Genomic DNA, 19,673 nt, shown 5'->3' with positions numbered 1-19,673 from the left:
TCTATTGTCTGGACTAAAACACTACTGTGATCTCTACCATGAGCTAACTTGACGCCAACTCCAGCACTGCTGTCCCCCAAATGTAACCCTCCCTAGCCTGGCTGGGTGTTGACCTAACACCCTGATGGAGATTAGCACAATGAAAGGGATTGGACTCATAACAAGCAAATTATTCTAAACCTCGGGCTTGAGATTATTACCCAATTCATGGGAAAATGTGTTGTGTGATTGTGGGGGTGTTTGTGTAACAGAGTTTGAATGGAAAGTGCCACAACAGTAAATACCCTCATCCCCTCCAACTGGATTGCACTAATCTAGTAAATTAGGTTTACTACCTCAATAGAAGTGCTGTTAAGAAATCAATCGCCCCGTCTCTCGATCTTCCCTCTCACTCACTCTCTTTTTCCATCTCTCTCATTCACCCTTTCTCTCCCCCTTTCTGTCATCCATGTCTCCCTCTATCATCCCTTCCCTCTCGCGCCCTTTCCCCTCTCTCTTTAAATGTACACATCATCCTCTCTTTCGCTCTCCTTCCTCTCTCCATCCCTCTGTCACCTCTGGCTGTGTGCAAAAGTAATGGTTCCATGGTGAGGGTGAGGAGCTGACAGTCCAGGCTCTCCCTGGAGGCCCTGAGAACCTGCAGTTCAGACTCCAAACACTCCTACAGATGGCGAGGGAGAGAGAGAGAGCAGGAAAGTAATTTTAAAAAAGAGAGAGCCAACCTAAGACAATATTCATATTTTGAACACTGTCTTTTGAGCATAAGGCTTCTACAATGGGGCACAGTACAGTCGTGGTCAAAAGTTGAGAATGACACAAATACTCATTTTCACAAAGTCTGCTGCCTCAGTTTTGATGATGGCAATTTGCATATACTCCAGAATGTCATGAAGAGTGATCAGATGAATTGCAATTAATTGCAAAGTCCCTCTTTGCCATGAAAATGAACTTAATCCCCAAAAAACAGTTCCACTGCATTTCAGCCCTGCCACAAAAGGACCAGCTGCCATCATGTCAGTGATTCTCTCGTTAACACAGGTAGAGAGTGTTGACGAGGACAAGGCTGGAGATCACTCTGTCATGCTGATTGAGTTAGAATAACAGACTGGAAGCTTTAAAAGGAGGGTGGTGCTTGAAATCATTGTTCTTCCTCTGTTAACTATGGTTACCTGCAAGGAAACACATGCCGTCATCATTGCTTTGCACAAAAAGGGCTTCACAGGCAAGGATATTGTTGCTAGTAAGATTGCACCTAAATCAACCATTTATCGGATCATCAAGAACTTCAAGGAGAGAGATTGAATTGTTGTGAAGAAGGCGTCAAGAAAGTCCAGCATGCGCCAGGACCGTCTCAAGTTGATTCAGCTGCGGGATCGGGGCACCACCAGTGCAGAGCTTGCTCAGGAATGGCAGCAGGCAGGTGTGAGTGCATTTGCACGCACAGTGAGGCGAAGACTTTTGGAGGATGGCCTGGTGTCATGAAGGGCAGCAAAGAAGCCACTTCTCTCCAGGAAAAACATCAGGGACAGACTGATATTCTGCAAAAGGTACAGGGATTGGACTGCTGAGGACTGGGGTAAAGTCATTTTCTCTGATGAATCCGCTTTCCGATTGTTTGGGGCATCCGGAAAACACCTTGTCTGGAGAAGACAAGGTGAGCGCTACCATCAGTCCTGTGTCATGCCAACAGTAAAGCATCCTGAGACCATTCATGTGTGGGGCTGCTTCTCAGCCAAGGGAGTGGGCTCACTCACAATTTTGCCTAAGAACACAGCCATGAATAAAGAATGGTACCAACACATCCTTCGAGAGCAACTTCTCCCAACCATCCAACCACCAACAGTTTGGTGACGACCAATGCCTTTTCCAGCATGATGGAGCACCTTGCCATAAGGTAAAAGTGATAACTAAGTGGCTCGGGGAACAAAACAGACATTTTGGGTCCATGGCCAGGAAACTCCCCAGACCTTAATCCCATTGAGAACTTGTGGTCGATCCTCAAGAGGCGGGTGGACAAACAAAAACCCACAAATTCTGACAAACTCCAAGCATTGATTATGCAAGAATGGGCTGCCATCAGTCAGGTGTGGCCCAGAAGTTAATTGACAGCATGCCAGGGTGGATTGCAGAGGTCTTGAAAAAGAAGGGTCAACACTGCAAATATTGACTCTTTGCATAAACTTAATGTAATTGTCAATAAAAGCCTTTGACACTTATGGAATGCTTGTAATTATACTTCAGTATACCATAGTAACATCTGACAAAAATATCTCATAACACTGAAGTAGCGAACTTTGTGAAGACCAATACTTGTGTCATTCTCAAAACTTTTGACCACGACTGTACACAGTCACACTTTAATTCACTATCGTTTGAGTGGTGAGGTTACTATGGGGTCATGGGAAAGCTGGTCCTTGACCTGAACATGACCCCAGCTGCAGGTTGTTTAGCTCCGCCCTCAGCTGATCCTGTCTCCGCCTCTCCTGGGCCAGAAACACTCCCAAGAGCTGCAGCTCAAAGTCCCTCACTGAGAGAGAGAGAGAGAGAGAGAGAGAGCGAGAGAGAGCGAGAGAGAGAGAGAGAGAGAGAGAGAAAGTGGTGTAGAAATAAAGACAGTGTGGTTTTTAGTGGCTGCGGATACAACATTCCTGGACCCCTCTTCAAAATCAAATCAAATCAAATGTATGTCAAATACGCCGAGTACAACAAGTGTAGACCTTACAGTGAAATGCTTACTTAGAAGCCCTTAACCAATAATGCGGTTTTATGAAAAATAAGTGTTAAGTAAAAAATAGATAAGTAAAACATTAAAATAACAAATAATTAAAGAGCAGCAGTAAAATAACAATAGCGAGGCTATATACAGGGGGTACTGGTACAGAGTCAATGTGTGGGAAGCTGTTAAGAAGCCTTTTGGACCTAGACTTGGCGCTTCGGTACCGCTTGCCGTGCGGTAGCAGAGAGAACAGTCTATGAGTAGGGTGGCTGGAGTCTTTGCCAATTTTTGGGGCCTTCCTCTGATACAGCCTAGTATAGAGATCCTGGATGCCAGGAAGCTTGGCCCCAGTGATGTACTGGGCCGTACGCACTACCCTCTGTAGTGCCTTGTGGTTGGAGGCCGAGCAGTTGCCATACCAGGCGGTGATGCAACCAGTTAGGATGCTCTCAATGGTGCAGCTGTAGAACTTTCTGAGGATCTGAGGACCCATGCCAAATATTTTCAGTCTCCTGAGGGAGAATAGGCTTTGTCGTGCCCTCTTCACGACTGTCTTGGTGTGTTTGAACCATGATAGTTTGTTGGTGATGTGGACACCAAGAAACTTGAAGCTCTCAACCTGCTCCACTACAGCCCTGTCGATGAGAATGGGGGCGTGCTCGGTCCTCTTCTTTTTCCTGTAGTCCACAATCATCTCCTTTGTCTTGATCACGTTGAGGGAGAGGTTGTTATCCTGGCACCACACGGCCAGGTCTCTGACCTCCTCCCTATAGGCTGTCTCATCATTGTCGTTGATCAGGCCTACCACTGTTGTGTCGTCGGCAAACTTAATAATAATATAATAATAATAATATGCCATTTAGCAGACGCTTTTATCCAAAGCGACTTACAGTCATGCGTGCATACATTTTTGTGTATGGGTGGCACAAATGATGGTGTTGGAGTCGTGCCTGGCCATGCAGTCATGGGTGAACAGGGAGTACAGTACGGGACTGAGCACGCACCCCTGAGGGGCCCCCGTGTTGAGGATCAGCGTGGCAGATGTGTTGTTACCTACCCTTACCACATGGGGGCGGCCCATCAGGAAGTCAAGGATCCAGTTGCAGAGGGAGGTGTTTAGTCCCAGGATCCTTAGCTTAGTGATGAGCTTTGAGGGCACTATGGTGTTGAACGCTGAGCTGTAGTCAATGAATAGCATTCTCACATAGGTGTTCCTTTTGTCCAGGTGGGAAAGGGCAGTGTGGAGTGCAATAGTGATTGCATTATCGGTGGATCTGTTGGGGTGGTATGCAAATTGTAGTGGGTCTAGGGTTTCTGGGATAATGGTGTTGATGTGAGTCAAAGCTCTCAACAAAATATAGAACACAGTAAGCATCCTCAACAATACTTTGAAAAGAGAACCCAACTGCCCTATACAGCCACTTACTGGTGAAACACTGCTATTGCATCAGCTTATACAGTTGAAGTCGGAAGTTTACATACACCTTAGCCAATTACATTTAAACTCAGTTTTTCACAATTCCTGACATTTAATACTAGTAAATATTCCCTGTCTTAGGTCAGTTAGGATCACCACTTTATTTTAAGAATGTGAAATGTCAGAATAATAGTAGAGAGAATGATTTATTTCAGATTTTATTTCTTTCATCACATTCCCAGTGGGTCAGAATTTTACATACACTCAATTAGTATTTGGTAGCATTGCCTTTAAATTGTTTAACTTGGGTCAAATGTTTCGGGTAGCCTTCCACAAGCTTCCCACAATAAGTTGGGTGAATTTTGGCCCATTCCTCCTGACAGAGCTGGTGTAACTGAGTCAGGTTTGTAGGCCTCCTTGCTCGCACATGCTTTTTCAGTTCTGCCCACAAATGTTCTATAGGATTGAGGTCAGGGCTTTGTGATGGCTACTCAAATACCTTGACTTTGTTGTCCTTAAGCCATTTTGCCACAACTTTGGAAGTATGCTTGGGGTCATTGTCCATTTGGAAGACCCATTTGCGACCAAGCTTTAACTTTCTGACTGATGTCTTGAGATGTTGCTTCAATATATCCACATAATTTTCCTTCCTCATGATGCCATCTATTTTGTGAAGTGCACCAGTCCCTCCTGCAGTAAAGCATCCCCACAGCGTGATGCTGCCACCCCCGTGCTTCACAGTTGGGATGGTGTTCTTTGGCTTGCAAGCATCCCCCTTTTTCCTCCAAACATAACAATGGTCATTATGGCCAAACAGTTCTATTTTTGTTTCATCAGACCAGAGGACATTTCTCCAAAAAGTACGATCTTTGTCCCCATGTGCAGTTGCAAACCGTAGTCTGGCTTTTTTATGGCGGTTTTGGTTTACCTGTACCTGTTTCCTCCAGCATCTTCACAAGGTCCTTTGCTGTTGTTCCGGGATTGATTTGCACTTTTCGCACCAAAGTACATTCATCTCTAGGAGACAAAACGCGTTTCCTTCCTGAGCGATATGACGGCTGCGTGGTCCCATGGTGTTTATACTTGCGTACTATTGTTTGTACAGATGAACGTGGTACCTTCAGGCATTTGGAAATTACTCCCAAGGATGAACCAACATTTTTTGGCTGATTACTTTTGATTTTCCCATGATGACAAGCAAAGAGGCACTGAGTTTGAAGATAGGCCTTGAAATACATCCACAGGTACAACTCCAATTGACTCAAATGATGTCAATTAGCCTATCAGAAGCTGCTAAAGCCCTGACATATTTTCTGGAATTTTCCATGCTGTTTAAAGGCACAGTCAATTGTTGGAAAAATTCCTTGTGTCATGCACAAAGTAGATGTCCTAACCGACTTGCCAAAACTATAGTTTGTTAACAAGAAATTTGTGGAGTGGTTGAAAAACTAGTTTTAATGACTCCAACCTAAGTGTATGTAAACTTCTGACTTCAACTGTAAATAAACACTTGCAGAGAATGAAATTGCATGTGTACCTTGCACACACATGTGTGCACACACAGGCACATATGCATACACGCGCAGACACACACACACATACACACACACAGACCTGTGAGGGCCTGCAGGTGTTGTTTGCCCAGTAGGTGTTAATTCTTGTTGTGCAGAGAAATGAAGTACTGATTACAGGTAGGACAAAACAGATTACTACACTCATCCCCCTGAGAAAGAGAGAAAGAGAGAGAGAGACAGAGAGAGAGAATAAGTAATAACTTTAAATTAATAAATAATAAGCCATTATAAAGGCTTAGAAATGCTTTATAAATTATTATAAATTATCATAACACTGAATGTTTATTATGCTATTATCAGAGCTATGGTTAAATGGTTTGAGTAGACAAAGGAGCGACAACTCACATCTATTGGATTTAGAGCCACGGTCTCCTCCTCCATCTCAGTGTCAACTGCCAAGAGTCCTCATGACAACAACAACAACAGCAATCAACATAGAGCACATCTAATTACATAACTACTACACCCTAGAGTCTAGACACTATGCAACACACTACACGGACATTACACACACACACACACACACACACACACACACACACACACACACACACACACACACACACACACACACACACACACACCACAGAGCTCTGGGGGCTTCACAATGAGAGTAACATCTCCTCTGCCAATAAATGAGTTTGAGAGCATGTGTATGTGCAGGTGTGTGAGTATGCATCTCTCACCCTGTTGTTGGAGCTCTGGGTGCTGTTAACTATCTCTGAGGTTTCCTGTTCTTTTCCTTCGGCCACCCACCTTTACTTTTCTATGGCAAAAAAACACCATCCATCAAAAATGTTGTTAATTGCACCAGCTTTTGTGAGTATGATTTGCCTGTGTGTATGGAGAATAGTGTTATTGCTTTCACTCCACCTTTGGCTCAGTCAGTGTATGACACTCCAGTGGTTCCTGGTCTTCCTCCAGTAGCAGACAGGGGGGCAGGGGCACCCTCAGGCCCCTGGGAGGGAGGGGAGACAGGGGGGCAGGGGCACCCTCAGGCCCCTGGGAGGGAGGGGAGACAGGGGGGCAGGGGCACCCTCAGGCCCCTGGGAGGGAGGGGAGACAGGGGGGCAGGGGCACCCTCAGGCCCCTGGGAGGGAGGGGAGACAGGGGGGCAGGGGCACCCTCAGGCCCCTGGGAGGGAGGGGAGACAGGGGGGCAGGGGCACCCTCAGGCCCCTGGGAGGGAGGGGAGACAGGGGAGACAGGGGAGCGCCACACTGGTATGGAGGGATGACATGTCATTCTCCAGCAGAAGGGGACTGTGGAGGTTCTGTTGTGAATATGCAGACGCACACACAAAATATTCCTATCATCATTATCATCAATATGATCATGTGACACAGGTTTGAAGTTGTTTCTACATGGGTTGCTCTTACCATCTGACTGCAGTTCAATCCCTGCCTCTGAGGTCAACTCGCCCAGGTAGGACACATACAATTCTGAGAAGCAAAAGAAAATAACATGTAGTGCATTAAATGGTTTTCAGAACTGACACAACAAAGCTCCGTATGCTGACTGTCAACACATGCAGAACGAAACTGCAAAAGTAAATAACATCAACATTCGAATGCCTTATGCTGTGTTAAAACGTGTATTGCAGTGACTGAGGTCCACAAGTGATCAAAAAAAAAAAGGTTGGCACTCACTCCCCGACCCACCTCTGCTGACTGTCCACATTATGAACGGACAAGGTGGCCCATTGATGAAGGCGACAGGTGGAGGTGTTGTCCCGTTCCCGGAATCACCTGCGAGCCCAGCGCCAGGTGCAATGTCGTGGCCGCCGAGCTCAGCGTCAGCTCAAGGCTCTGACATTGGAAATTCCCTACAAACAAGGAGACAATCACATGATGATGTAGCCAGGAAGAGCAATCGAGCACGGAGCTATGCAAACTTGGAACGTTTACATAGGGAGAAACTCTCGACATTTCTTTACAATGTAATTCTAATGGCATGGTGTGACTAACGCATTCACATTTAAATGTTAAGCGTAAATGAACGTATGATGTATAGTTCTTATCGATGCGTGTAGGCTATGGGACATAAATCATTTCATGAAAAGATATAAAGAGGTCATCCAATCAATCTATTCTCTGCACGACAGCATTTCGACCGTATACTGGTGACGCCTGAAAGAGAACGCTCGGGAAATGTCGACTTCCCGTATCAGTAGCCAATCATATTAAGAGAAGACGAAGGCGTCACTAACAACGTCCAATCCTAAGCACACGGAATAGAAAGTGGGCGTTTATTATGTCTGTGACAGTTGAATGACTTCTCTCCTCGCTATAAGTGGAGTTTGATCACAGATGCGCTTGTGGCACCGAGCTGCCAAAAGTGGAAGGGATGAATGAGAGGAGACTCTGAACAACTTCATCGGAACATTTCTAATAGCTTCTTATCGACTAGATGAAACACAGATTGAGTCTTTGACTGCAAAGGTGAGAGAATAACGCTGACATGTTTATTTTGGACATGCTGTACTCTACGTAGGAAGAACTGCCAGCTCACTGTCGTATCACAATTTAGCGTTGATTGAAGAATAGCTAGTCATTTTTAAAACTACAGGCACGTGTTTCGCATTATATTTTAAACTGGTCACCAACCTTTTTTAATGTGGTCTAAAACAGTGTGTCATTTGCTTATTATCATGTTATTGAATGACTTTCGACCGGTCAAATCAAAGTCAAAGTCTTGGGGAAATACCCTGCACTGCAGCAGAACACTTCATGGTCCCTCAAGCTCTTGCATACCAACCTAAGATTGTCACACTCTTCATAATAGTGGTAGTAGCCTTTTATTTTGATATGAGCTTCATGCTGTCTAAAGTCGAATTGGTTTAGGCTCTTCATTGTTTAGTTTGGGATAGACCATATGGCAATTTAGGGGGGGTCAAGAGGCATGTTGTTGGGTCGAGAGACACATTTTAACACTTTGTCCAGAAGGGAATCTATGAGCTCCCTTTGGCAGTGAGAGTGAGAGTTGAATGATTGGAGCAGAAGAGGAGTGTGCCATGCAGCTGTTGTGTCACTGTACCAGGTGTCCTCCTCACACTGACAATGCCTCCACTCTCTCTCTCCCTTGGCTGCACTCTGCTTCAGCTGTGTCAACAGACACGTGCTTCCACGCAGCTGGCGCCCCCCCCTCATGCACAGCTATCTCTTCTGTGATTGAATACTGCCATGATTTTTTAAATGATTCTGAAAAGCTCTGTCTATAAAGGTTAAAACTCATTTAACCAGACAGCGTTAAACTGTTTTATCTTCCTCTGTCTTTCAGGCATGGAACCATCACCCCCCAGCACCCCAAACACCCCGAAACCTGCCCCTTCCTCCCCGCCACCCTCCTCTCTTTCCCCACCTACCCCTAAATCTACCCCGGGCACTAGACCCACTGTGACCCTGCCTAAATTGCCCCCGACCTCTCCGGTCTCACCTTCCAGCCCTTTTTGTCCTGGCCCCCCTCTCTCTCCCCCCGCTTCCTCCCTCTCCACCCCTCCTGCCTCCCCCCTGCGGCAGCCCATCAGACCTGTCTCCCAGGCGGGACGATCCCAGCTCAATGCAGCCAGCAGGGCTACAGATGAGAGGAGGGGGGCTGGTGCTGCTGGAGATACCCCGGGCAGGCCCCCTACTACCCCTCTACAACAGGCTTCAATAGCTGAGCCAGGTGAGTACAGTCAAAGACACACACACACACACATTCACCACAGAGCTCTGGTCCCCTGGTAAGGGCTTTGTAACACAACCCAACACAATCACTCCAACCCTAATACTAAGTACAATCAAGGACATCTCCCTTCGCGCACAAAAGCTCACTCAACAATAAAAAAACATACCACATCCCTAATCTAACCTATTTTATTGACATATCTATATATCGCTTACCCTTATATTTAAAAACAGAACAGAAACACGAATGCCTGGCCAACCATGCTTCTCTGCCAAGCCAACCAATCAAAGCACTTTGCAGTAGATAGAAAAGAGCAGGCACTCTGTGCTATCCCATCAAGACCAAGCTACTATTACTATCTAACCTAACCCCTTTGCTTTGTCTGTTTGCCTATTATGTTAAGGCTTTTGGGGTAGGGCACACAGCTCTTAACGGTGACTCTGTATTTCACTTCCTGCCTCATCCTCTCTGCCCCTACCCTTACCCTCCAATCAGAACCTCTCCCTCTGTGGCACGTGACCTATCTCCATGACAACAGCAGACGTTGACCAGAGCATGTAAAGTAGTCAGTCAGGGATTGCTGTGTAAGGCAGAAAAACAGCCCTCTCTCCTACCCCTATCCTCCTATCCATCTACTTCTCTCCAAGCTATTCTAGTACTACTGGGAAAAGCCTTAATGGAAAGCTTATTCCTTTCTCAATGCTTGGTATGGCTGATTCAGGTGTATTGTATCTATGACACTGCACATAAGGTACAGAATTTACGAAGCAGTGTAGACCAAGTTTGAAATGTTTGTCACGTGCAGAAGTACAGTGAAATGCCTTTCTTGCAAGCTCTAAACCTAACAATGCAGTAATCAATTTAGTACTAAAAATAACATAATGTAGTACAAAAACACACAATAAATAAAAATAAGAAGTAAGAAGAATACGAGAAAGTAAGAAGCTATATACAGGGTCAGATCCAATACCATATTGACGATGTACAGGGATACTGGAGGCATCAGGATGTATGATAAACATAGTAGCAGCAGCGTAAATGAAGATTGTGTTTCTTGGAGTGTCAGTGTGTGTTAATGTGTAGTGTCCTGTGAGTGTGCATAGAGACAGTGCAACGGGTCAATGCAGAGAGTCCGTGTAGCCATTTTGTAAACTATTTAGCAGTCTTATGGCTTGGGGATAGAAGCTGTTCAGGAGCCTGTTGGTGTCAGACTTTATACACCGGTACCGCATGCCGTGCGGAAGCAGAGAGAACATTCTATGGCTTGGGTGGCTGGACCCTTTAACGATTTTCCAGGCCTTCCTGCAGTGATGCAGCCAGTCAAGATGCTCTCAATGGTGCAGCTGTAGAACTTTTTGAGGATTTGAGGGCCCATGCCAAACTTGTTCAACCTCCTGAGGAGATAGAATTTTCCACACTATTCTCTATCTCAAAAAGAAAAGACACAGATGTCTTTCCGATAAACATGTTAGAGTCGCGTCAGGGCCAGGGGGTGAGGAGTAGCTGTTGAGTGAGCTAAATAAACGTATTTTAGGGCTGAGGCGCAGGGCTGTGCTATGTCCACCATGCTGGCAGGAGTCACTGGCATGCAAGGAAAGAAACTGGATACATAAAGCATCAGCACATACGGACGGTTCCCTCTGCTCCTTAGTGACACAACACAGATTTATCACCTCTGCCAGCCACTACATCAAGAGCACTACCTCACTTACACAGTATACTAAGGGCTCTACCAATTACAAATTACAGTAAGGGTTATTACATAGGTGTTACAGATGTACAGATATACCACTTATAGCTTTTGTATACAGATAGTGGTCCACATGGGGGACAGGTGGGGGTCAGAAATAAAGACCGTTGGTCTGCGTGCTGAAGTGGTCCCTCGGTTTGGGTCTGAGGGAAGTGGGGGGGGGGACAGGGGGGGACATGGACAGTTGTTGTGAGATGTTACCACCTGTCTGCAGGGAGGAACATCCTGTTCATAATGAATAACACTACAGTTCGTTAGTAGTATGCTTGTTCCCAAATGCTATGCGGCACATGTTACTGTGTGTATCAATGCTGCCAGTCACCATGTAATATCCCCTTTGGCAGTAACCTTCCTAATGAATGAATACATCAATTAGATGACTGTTGTCTCTGTGTAGAGGAGCCAGAGGAGGAGCTGAGTGTGGAGGAGCTGGAGGAGAGAGCCAAGTCTGGAGATGCCAAAGCCCAGTCTATGGTGAGTACTAACCCCCCCCCCCCCCCAGCCATCTCCCATGGTCCACCCTGGATAGACCACCATAGCACACTTGAAAAGTCCTACCATAGAATTAAATACTAGAACTCAGAATTTAATTGGATCTCTAATATGAACTACAATGGGTATTCATGTGTCTGACAAAATGAGCACATATTTGACATGATATACTGTATGTGTATCTGTGTGTAGGTGGGCCGGTACTATTTGGCCCTGGCCGAGGAGAGAGATGAGGAGCTGAACAACTGTACAGCAGTGAGCTGGCTGGTGCAGGCCACCAAACAGGGCCGCAAGGACGCCGTCAAGATGCTACAGCGCTGCCTAGCAACCAGGAAAGGTGAGGGGGCGCAGCCTTACCCACTAAACAGGAAGTATATATATGGAGAGATCCAGAGCAATTCAATCAAATATTTTTTGAATTGGGACTGAAAAGGTACAGCAATTAAATGGAGTATGCCGTTAAATGATATGCACTTATCAGGAGTCAACTGTCATTGGGATTGTGGAACCAGTTCAACTGATTGGTTGTCTCAGTGCATGGTGTTCATTATGTTTTTGTCACCATTTAGGCATCACGTCGGAGAACTTTGAGGAGGTAAAGAAGCTGTGTACGGAGACTAGGTTTGAGAGAGGAGTGAGGAGGGCTGCCCTGGTCATGTACTGGAAGCTCAACCCAGATAAGAAGAGAAGAATGGCTGTGTCTGAGCTGCTGGAGAACGTGGAACATGTCAACACAGAACCAGGTAGAGGGAACGGTCACACACGCACACACATACACATACACTCATACATTACATATATGGTCCCACATATACACAACAGTCACACCATAATGTAATATTAAATGTTAATGAACACCCAAGAGAGCTGAGAGGCCTAGTTGTTATTTAGCTAGTTTCTAAACTGTGCGTTCCTCTGTAATTCCTCCACCCCAAGGTGACGCTGCCTCCCAGGGCCCCATATCTAGTTCCATGCAGAAACAGAGGAGAGTTCTGGAGAGTCTCGTCACCAGCAAAGGTCAGTGTATGTTTATGTAATATAGAATCAAATGGAAAGGCAATGTAACAGTGAGTTAAGACTACCTCTCTCTGTCTGTGTCTTTGCAGTCAGTTGCTATGACATGGGTCTGGATGACTTTGTGGAGATCACTAAGACGTACGCTCAGGGCATCCCACCTAGTCCCACTATGGCTGGGGCCGGAGGTGACGATGACGATGATGACGAAGTTGTGAAGAACCCAGACGACTTGCCCCTTCATCAGAAGGTGTCAACCGTTTTTTTCTCTCTGGGAATGCATGTGTTCATAACATCTTCACACACATTCACAATTTTACATTTGTTATTATCTTGCTCATGGATTTACCCTCTCTCTCTCTCTCTCTCTCTCTCTCTCTCTCTCTCTATCGCTCTCAAATTCAAATTGCTTTATTGGCATGACAAACATTGAGTAAATATTGCCAAACCATCAATGTAACAACTGCATTTAGTCATATACACTCAGTGGCCAGTTTATTAGGCCATCTAGTACCGGGTCGGACCCCCCTTTGCCTCCAGAACAGCCTGAATTCTTCAGGGCATGGATTATACTAAGTGTTGGTATCAAGGGACCTTACACCACCGCCACCAGCCTGTACCGTTGACACCAGGCAGGATGAGGCCATGGACTCAGACTGCTTATGCCAAATCCTGACCAGGCAATGTTTTTCCACTCCTCAATTGTCCAGTGTTGGTGATCGTGTGCCAACTGGAGCCGATTCTTCTTGTTTTTAGCTAATAGGAGTGGAACCCGGTGTGGTCGTCTGCTGCAATAGCCCATCTGTGACAAGAACCAACGAGTTGTCCATTCCGAGATGCAGTTCTGCACACCACTGTTGTACTGTGCCGTTGTCTGCTGGTTTGTGGGCCGCCTGTTCTTTTGCACGATTCTGCCATTCTCTTTCGACCCCTCTCATCAACGAGCTGTTTTCCCCACAGGACTGCCGCTGACTGGATGTTTTTGTTTGTCCCACCATTCTCTGTAAACTCTAGACACTGTCGTGCATGAAAAGCCCAGGAGGACGGCCGTTTCTGAGATACTAGAACCGGCCGCCTAGGACCGACGATCATGCCACGCTCAAAGTCGCTTAGGTCACTAGTTTTGCCTATTCAAACGTTCAATCAAACAGTAACTGAATGCCTCGATGCCTGTCTGCCTGCTTTATATAGCAAGCCACGGCCAAGTGACTCACTTGTCTGTAGGAGCGAACCATGTTTGTGAACGGGGTGGTATACATTGAAATAATGCGTAATCTCTCTCGCACCCTTTCTCTCCCCCTCCTCTCCTCCCCTAGGTGTTGAAGTTCCCCCTACACGCCCTGTTGGAGATCAAGGAGCACCTGATAGACTGGGCGTCCCGGGCGGGCATGCAGTGGCTCAGCGCCCTCATCCCCACTCACCACGTCAATGCCCTCATCTTCTTCTTCATCATCAGCAACCTCACCATCGACTTCTTCATCTTCCTCATCCCCCTGCTCGTCTTCTACCTCTCCTTGTTCTCCATGGTCATCTGCACGCTGCGTGTCTTCCAGGTAGGATACACACGGCTCTGGCCTTATACCAGAGGAACTGAAAGAGGAAAAGCTATGCCATTATCCTGTAATAAACTAGCAAGAACACTCATTTAGGGAGTACTTACCACCTAACCTTTGGTATTTTCTTGGTAAAACGAATTAAAATGGTTAGTAATATGTAACTATAGTACTATGTGCAAGTTATTCCATGACGGTTAGCTATAGAATAATGTGTGTACAGTATGTAAAGAGCTGTTGGTGTTGTTCTTCCAGAACTCTAAGGCGTGGGAGAACTTCCGGGCTCTGACAGACCTGCTGTCTCGCTTCGAACCGGGCCTGGACCTGGAGCAAGCTGAGACTAACTTTGGCTGGACCCACCTGGAGCCCTACCTCTACTTCCTGCTGTCGGTGGTCTTCGTGGTCTTCTCCTTCCCCGTGGCTGACAAGGCCTGGATCCCCTGCTCCGAGCTGGCCACCGTGGCCCTGTTCTTCACCATCACCTCCTTCCTCAGCCTCCATGCCTCCGCTGAGCTCTTCGCCCGCCGCGCCCTGCTCACAGAGGTGTTATCGGGGATCTGTGCACTTACACAGCTATTACCGGATAGTCTCTGGTTCCTGCGGGTGTTAGGCACAACGTTTGTGACGGTGCCGCTAGGGGAGATGGTGGCTCTGAACGTGGGCGTGCCATGTCTTCTCTATGGGCACCTGTTCTACCTGCTGTTCCGCATGGCCCAGCTGAGGGGCTTCAGGGGCACCTACCTCTGCCTGGTACCCTACATGGTCTGCTTCGTCTGGTGTGAGCTGTGCCTGGCCCTGCTCCACTCCTCCTCGACCATAGGTCTGATTCGGACCTGTGCGGGCTACCTCCTCTTCCTGTTCGCCCTGCCTGTCCTCACCTTGGGCTTGGCGGCCATGTTGCTCATCCAGGTCCTCCAGTGGTTCATGGCTCTGGAGATCACCAAGATGCTGGTGACTCTAACCGTGTGTGCGGTCCCGGTGGTGTTGCGGTTGTGGACGCGGTTCAGCCTGAACCCGCTGGTGGTGGCGCGGTCCCTGTCGCGGAGCAGCATGGTCAAGCTCATCCTGGTGTGGTTGAGTGCTGTGGTGCTGTTCTGCTGGATGTACGTCTACCGCTCCGAGGGCATGAAGGTAATCACAATAACTAGTTCGCTACATTATGCTACATTATACCCAACGCACTAATTAAAACAAAATACAGGTACTAACATATTAACATAATAAAAAAATAACCGAATGACAGAACAAGATCAAATTGCAGTCAGCAGAGTACTATTTACAGTATTAAAATGTAACTAAATAAATGATTCACTAAATGTATGAAAAGTGTTCAATGGAATACATGAACTGTATAATAAACAACATCAAAATCAAGTTTAACCAAGTGTCTTGAACAGGTGTATAACTCCACCCTCACGTGGCCGGAGTACAGTAACCTGTGTGGGCCGAAGGCCTGGAAGGAATACAACATGGCCCAAACCCAGATCCTGTGTTCTCACCTGGAGGGCCACCGGGTCACCTGGACAGGACGCTTCAAATACGTTCGCATCACCGACATCGAGAACGGAGCCCAGTCTGTCATCGGCCTACTTCCTGTGTTCGTAGGGAACTGGATGAGATGTCTCTACGGTGAGGCCTATCCACTCTGTGAAAACACCACTGACCCCTCCACCCCCACTGCCCCTCCACAGCCCCTACCCATACCCCAGCCCCCTCCAGAAGACCCCTTATGCAAACTGAAAAGGCTGGCGAAGCACGAGTGCCACGTGAAGCGCTTCGACCGCTACAAGTTTGAGGTGACCTTGGGCATGCCCCTGGAGAGGAAGAGTAAGAATGGGACCATCATAGAGGACGAAGACGCCACCAAGGACATCGTCCTGAGGGCCAGTAATGAGTTTGGCCCCGTGCTGCTGCACCTGAGCGCTGGGAGCCTGGTAGAGTTCAGTACGGTTCTAGAAGGACGCCTGGGCTCCAAGTGGCCTGTGTTTGAACTGAAGGCCATTCACTGTCTGACGTGTGCAGATGCCCGCGTGCCCAGCGGCAGGCAGTATAAGATAGAACACGACTGGAGGCGCTCGGCCCAGGGGGCACTGCAGTTTGCGTTCGACTTCTTCTTTAACCCCTTCCTCACCGCACGGCTGGAGCAGGACGCTGAGACACAGACCATGCAGGGCGGAGGGTAGTGGTGGATGAGTGTATCTGAAGAGCAATGGAGTAATTAGGAGTGACTGAGTGTACACTGGGGAGTGAATAAGTACTCTGGGAGAACTGAATGTACACACAAATCAAATAAAGACTTCACTAAGGTTTGTCAGTCAGGCATGCATTATGTCTACCTACAGTAAGGGCTCTATTTAGTCCGCATCGAGGAAGTTCAGCTTTACAGCGTGATTGAAATGTAAAGGTAATCTGTCTGCATTCACGGTAAACGCTGCGTATGTCGACTCAATCGGAAATGACCTTTAAAATGCTATCATGGAATGAATAGAGCCCAAATCTATGGTTCTGCATGATGTTTTCCACTATATAATGTAGTTCCACTACTGGGGTTCAACTGTTTGTAGTGATGTGTGTGGCTGTGTGCTCTATACACCCTACAGTAGTAAAACCAGCTTAGACACATAGCAGTATTGTGTGTATTGCTAAACTAGGAGGAAGTGTGTGTGTTTGTAGTGTGTGAGGGTTTTCATAGCTGCTGAGACAACGTGTGAGAGGATAATATCATGGAGAATCTTAACTAAACCCCTTAATTACAAAGGAGGGAGACAGTTTCCACAAACTTTACACTTTCATACATGCAACCACACACACAAATACACACACCGCCTCAACCTCCTAATTCATAGACAAGTGTTTTTAGTCCGTCAGCATTTCAGAGGAAGTGTGTGGGACAATGCCGATCAATAAGCTTATTAACATTTTGCATGCTATTCAACCATATAGGCCTACCATTTGCACCCTCACATATTGTAGATAAGGGGTCTCCATTTACATTCAGCCATGGGACGATTATTTCTTTAGTGGATAGTCGGGGGGTCGGAGCTTAGTTATAAATAATTTATAGTCTGCAAATTGACTGCAAGAAGCTCAAACAGATATAGTATTTGACAAAAACTGAATCATTTCAAACCTTGATTACATTGGGATACATGAACATGTGCCTCTATATTTATGCATGGAAATACTTGGGAACAGATTTCCTAAATTAAAATCACTTTGAAATGATTTCCTGGTGATTTGAGTCTTATGTCCAACAACTAAATTATATTTTTAAAAATCCAAATTAATCACGGACCACGTATTGGGGAACCCTGTTGTAGATGTTATCTGTTGGTTGACTTATCAGGTTTGTTTGCATATTAAGTAATAGGACTTTTTAACTACAGCGTGGTTTAAAATACTCAATGGTGTTTGTTTTTTTATACGACTTGCGATTTCAAAATGTAATTTTTGTTGTTTTTACAGTTTGTCTTAATTCAGTTTAATTCTTTAGCTACTTGTATTTTACAGTTATTGAATTGTTGTTCGTTTTCTTTTAACATAATTTTCATCATAGGATCATGACAGAGAAACAAATGGACTTAAACTGTTCCAGTTGTCTCCTTAAATATTATGCTTGAATCATTATGTTGTCATTTTCATACCCTTGTTGTGACGCCATACACCATTAGTTCACTTGTATCAAACCCCACCTGGATCAAAGTGTACTTGTGTCCAAATTGATCTTTGCCCCTCTTTTACTTGTCTGCCTTGTTGTCCCTCCCTCCCCTCTCCCTCCCTCCTTCTCCTCCTCCCTGCTGTGCAGGGGTTTGGATCTGTTCTGATCCCACAGTTCCAGTCTGCAGGCCTCTAATGATGTCACTGTTGTAGGTTGTGATGTCACTACTGTAACCCTCTACACTACTGTGACCATTAAACTAATCATGGAAATGGAAAACTCTGCTTCCTGAAGGGTTATTTCAATCTCACGCGCGCACACACACACACAGAGTCCGTATACCTTAATGAGCATGATCTTGTCGTTAGTCTGGATCTCTACTCTCTCCAGGGCTATGGTGAGCTTGTCCTGCAGAAGAGGTCACACACACACACAAGGTGCTGATTCCGCTTCATTGTTGTATGTAATGACAGTGTATTAACACTAGGTGGTTCCCCAGACTGCAGCACAGAGATTGTTTTAGTGATATCATGTAATCCTTAGTGATGGATTTCAAATCTATTGAGCCATATGAAGACTGTTGCATCTACGAATCTACAATGTACACAAACAGCAATTAATACTTTAAGGATGAATGAAAACTGATTGAATAGTGATCATATTAGAATTGATCTAGCTACAGTGACAAGTTTTATACCACAGCCTTACCCATAGGATGCAATTTTGTTGAAATCTTTATTCAGAAAAAAAAACATATTAACATATTTATAATTGTTCATTTGACTTTTTTTCTTCTTGAAAATACATTAACAAAAAAAGATGTGAATCAATGCCAGGGCAGCAGGACATGGAATCAAACAAGTGACAGATTTTTCAAAAATATATAAATAAATGAAATTGCTGGAGAGAGTGCAATAACCATGGACACCATCATCATTACAGATGATCGGCTCTGCAATCTATTGATAATTGACAAGAAACAATAAACCCATCAGCCCCTTTGAAGGTTTAGATAACAAAGCTGATAAAACATTCCCCATTCCTCTGGTTCAGTTTCTTCATTTTAACCGATTTATTTGGGCTTCATTTCAAATGTACATCGTAAAACCGAACACTGTTAAACATGCTTTTTGTGTCCTGTAAACACAAACAGAAGGAGAGCTCGTTGTTGTCGTCTAGGGTAACTAGTGCTGTGTAGAGGCAGAGCTCCAGAAGCCTTTTTACAGCCTGTTTATGCTTAGAAAGGCAGCCAGTAAATGTATATAAACACATCATTTTTGTTCATCATGCAGCATATTTTTGCTTGATTGTTGGACTTTGTTTTTGCTTTATTCATTGTGTTTCATTGCAAAGTAGCGCACGACACAGCCAAGATCCCCAGCCGTGTCCACAATCAACAGAAATGTAAGGAGTAAATGTCACCAAGCTGTGACAGACACCTAGTGGAACCCAAGTCCCAACTGTGACACGTCACTGTTATACCTATAACTGTCATTGTCATCGTCATCAATATTACCATCAACATCATCATTAACGAGAATTTACAAAAAATATGGGAATTGGTCATTTTAACTGAAAAAAACTATAATAAGACTTGAAACATCCAGCTAACATTACGCAAACGTTCTGTTTCCACGATAGTCACCACCAGGAACCGCAACGTTTTTTATACACCAACGTCAAGGATCAAATCAGTCCGTCAGACTGTACACTCTTAGAAGAAAAGGTGCTATCTAGAACCTAAACGGGTTCTTTGGCTGTCCCCATACAAGAACCCTTTGAGTAACCCTTTTTTGGTTCCAGGTATAACCATTTTGGGTTACATGCAGAA

The 19,673-nt window shown here is 45.6% G+C and overlaps 1 protein-coding gene and 1 long non-coding RNA gene across 2 annotated transcripts; one reads left to right on the top strand and one right to left on the bottom strand.

Moving 5' to 3' along the window:
* Positions 1–6,911: 6,911 nt before the first annotated feature.
* On the bottom strand, positions 6,912–7,511 carry LOC311107723. The gene is made up of 3 exons (XR_014610444.1): positions 7,368–7,511; positions 7,086–7,148; positions 6,912–6,979 (listed from the first exon to the last, which is right to left on the bottom strand). It is a non-coding gene; the product is annotated as an uncharacterized lncRNA (long non-coding RNA).
* Positions 7,512–8,016: 505 nt separating this feature from the next.
* LOC311107765 (wolframin-like) lies at positions 8,017–18,115 on the top strand. The gene is made up of 10 exons (XM_084150296.1): positions 8,017–8,147; positions 8,986–9,372; positions 11,523–11,599; positions 11,810–11,954; positions 12,187–12,360; positions 12,554–12,634; positions 12,724–12,881; positions 13,948–14,184; positions 14,440–15,315; positions 15,582–18,115. Exons 2-10 carry the CDS (start codon positions 8,988–8,990, stop codon positions 16,365–16,367), a joined length of 2,919 nt encoding a protein of 972 aa, XP_084006422.1. The 5' UTR covers positions 8,017–8,147; positions 8,986–8,987; the 3' UTR covers positions 16,368–18,115.
* The last annotated feature ends 1,558 nt before the right edge of the window (positions 18,116–19,673 follow it).

Source organism: Coregonus lavaretus (genome assembly GCF_964263955.1).
Source record: "Coregonus lavaretus genome assembly, chromosome: 32".
NCBI classification, from domain to species: Eukaryota; Metazoa; Chordata; class Actinopteri; order Salmoniformes; family Salmonidae; genus Coregonus; species Coregonus lavaretus.
Note: the sequence above shows the minus strand (reverse complement) of the source record. Positions and strands in the feature narration are given on the sequence as shown.

What these genes read in the sequence shown, in the direction of transcription:
- LOC311107765 (XM_084150296.1), top strand. Translation starts at nt 8,988, where the DNA reads ATGGAACCATCACCCCCCAGCACCCCAAACACCCCGAAACCTGCCCCT. An exon ending in CTGCCTAGCAACCAGGAAAG is followed by an intron (nt 11,955 to 12,186) that starts GTGAGGGGGCGC and finishes GTCACCATTTAG; the next exon opens with GCATCACGTCGGAGAACTTT. An exon ending in ACCGCTCCGAGGGCATGAAG is followed by an intron (nt 15,316 to 15,581) that starts GTAATCACAATA and finishes TGTCTTGAACAG; the next exon opens with GTGTATAACTCCACCCTCAC.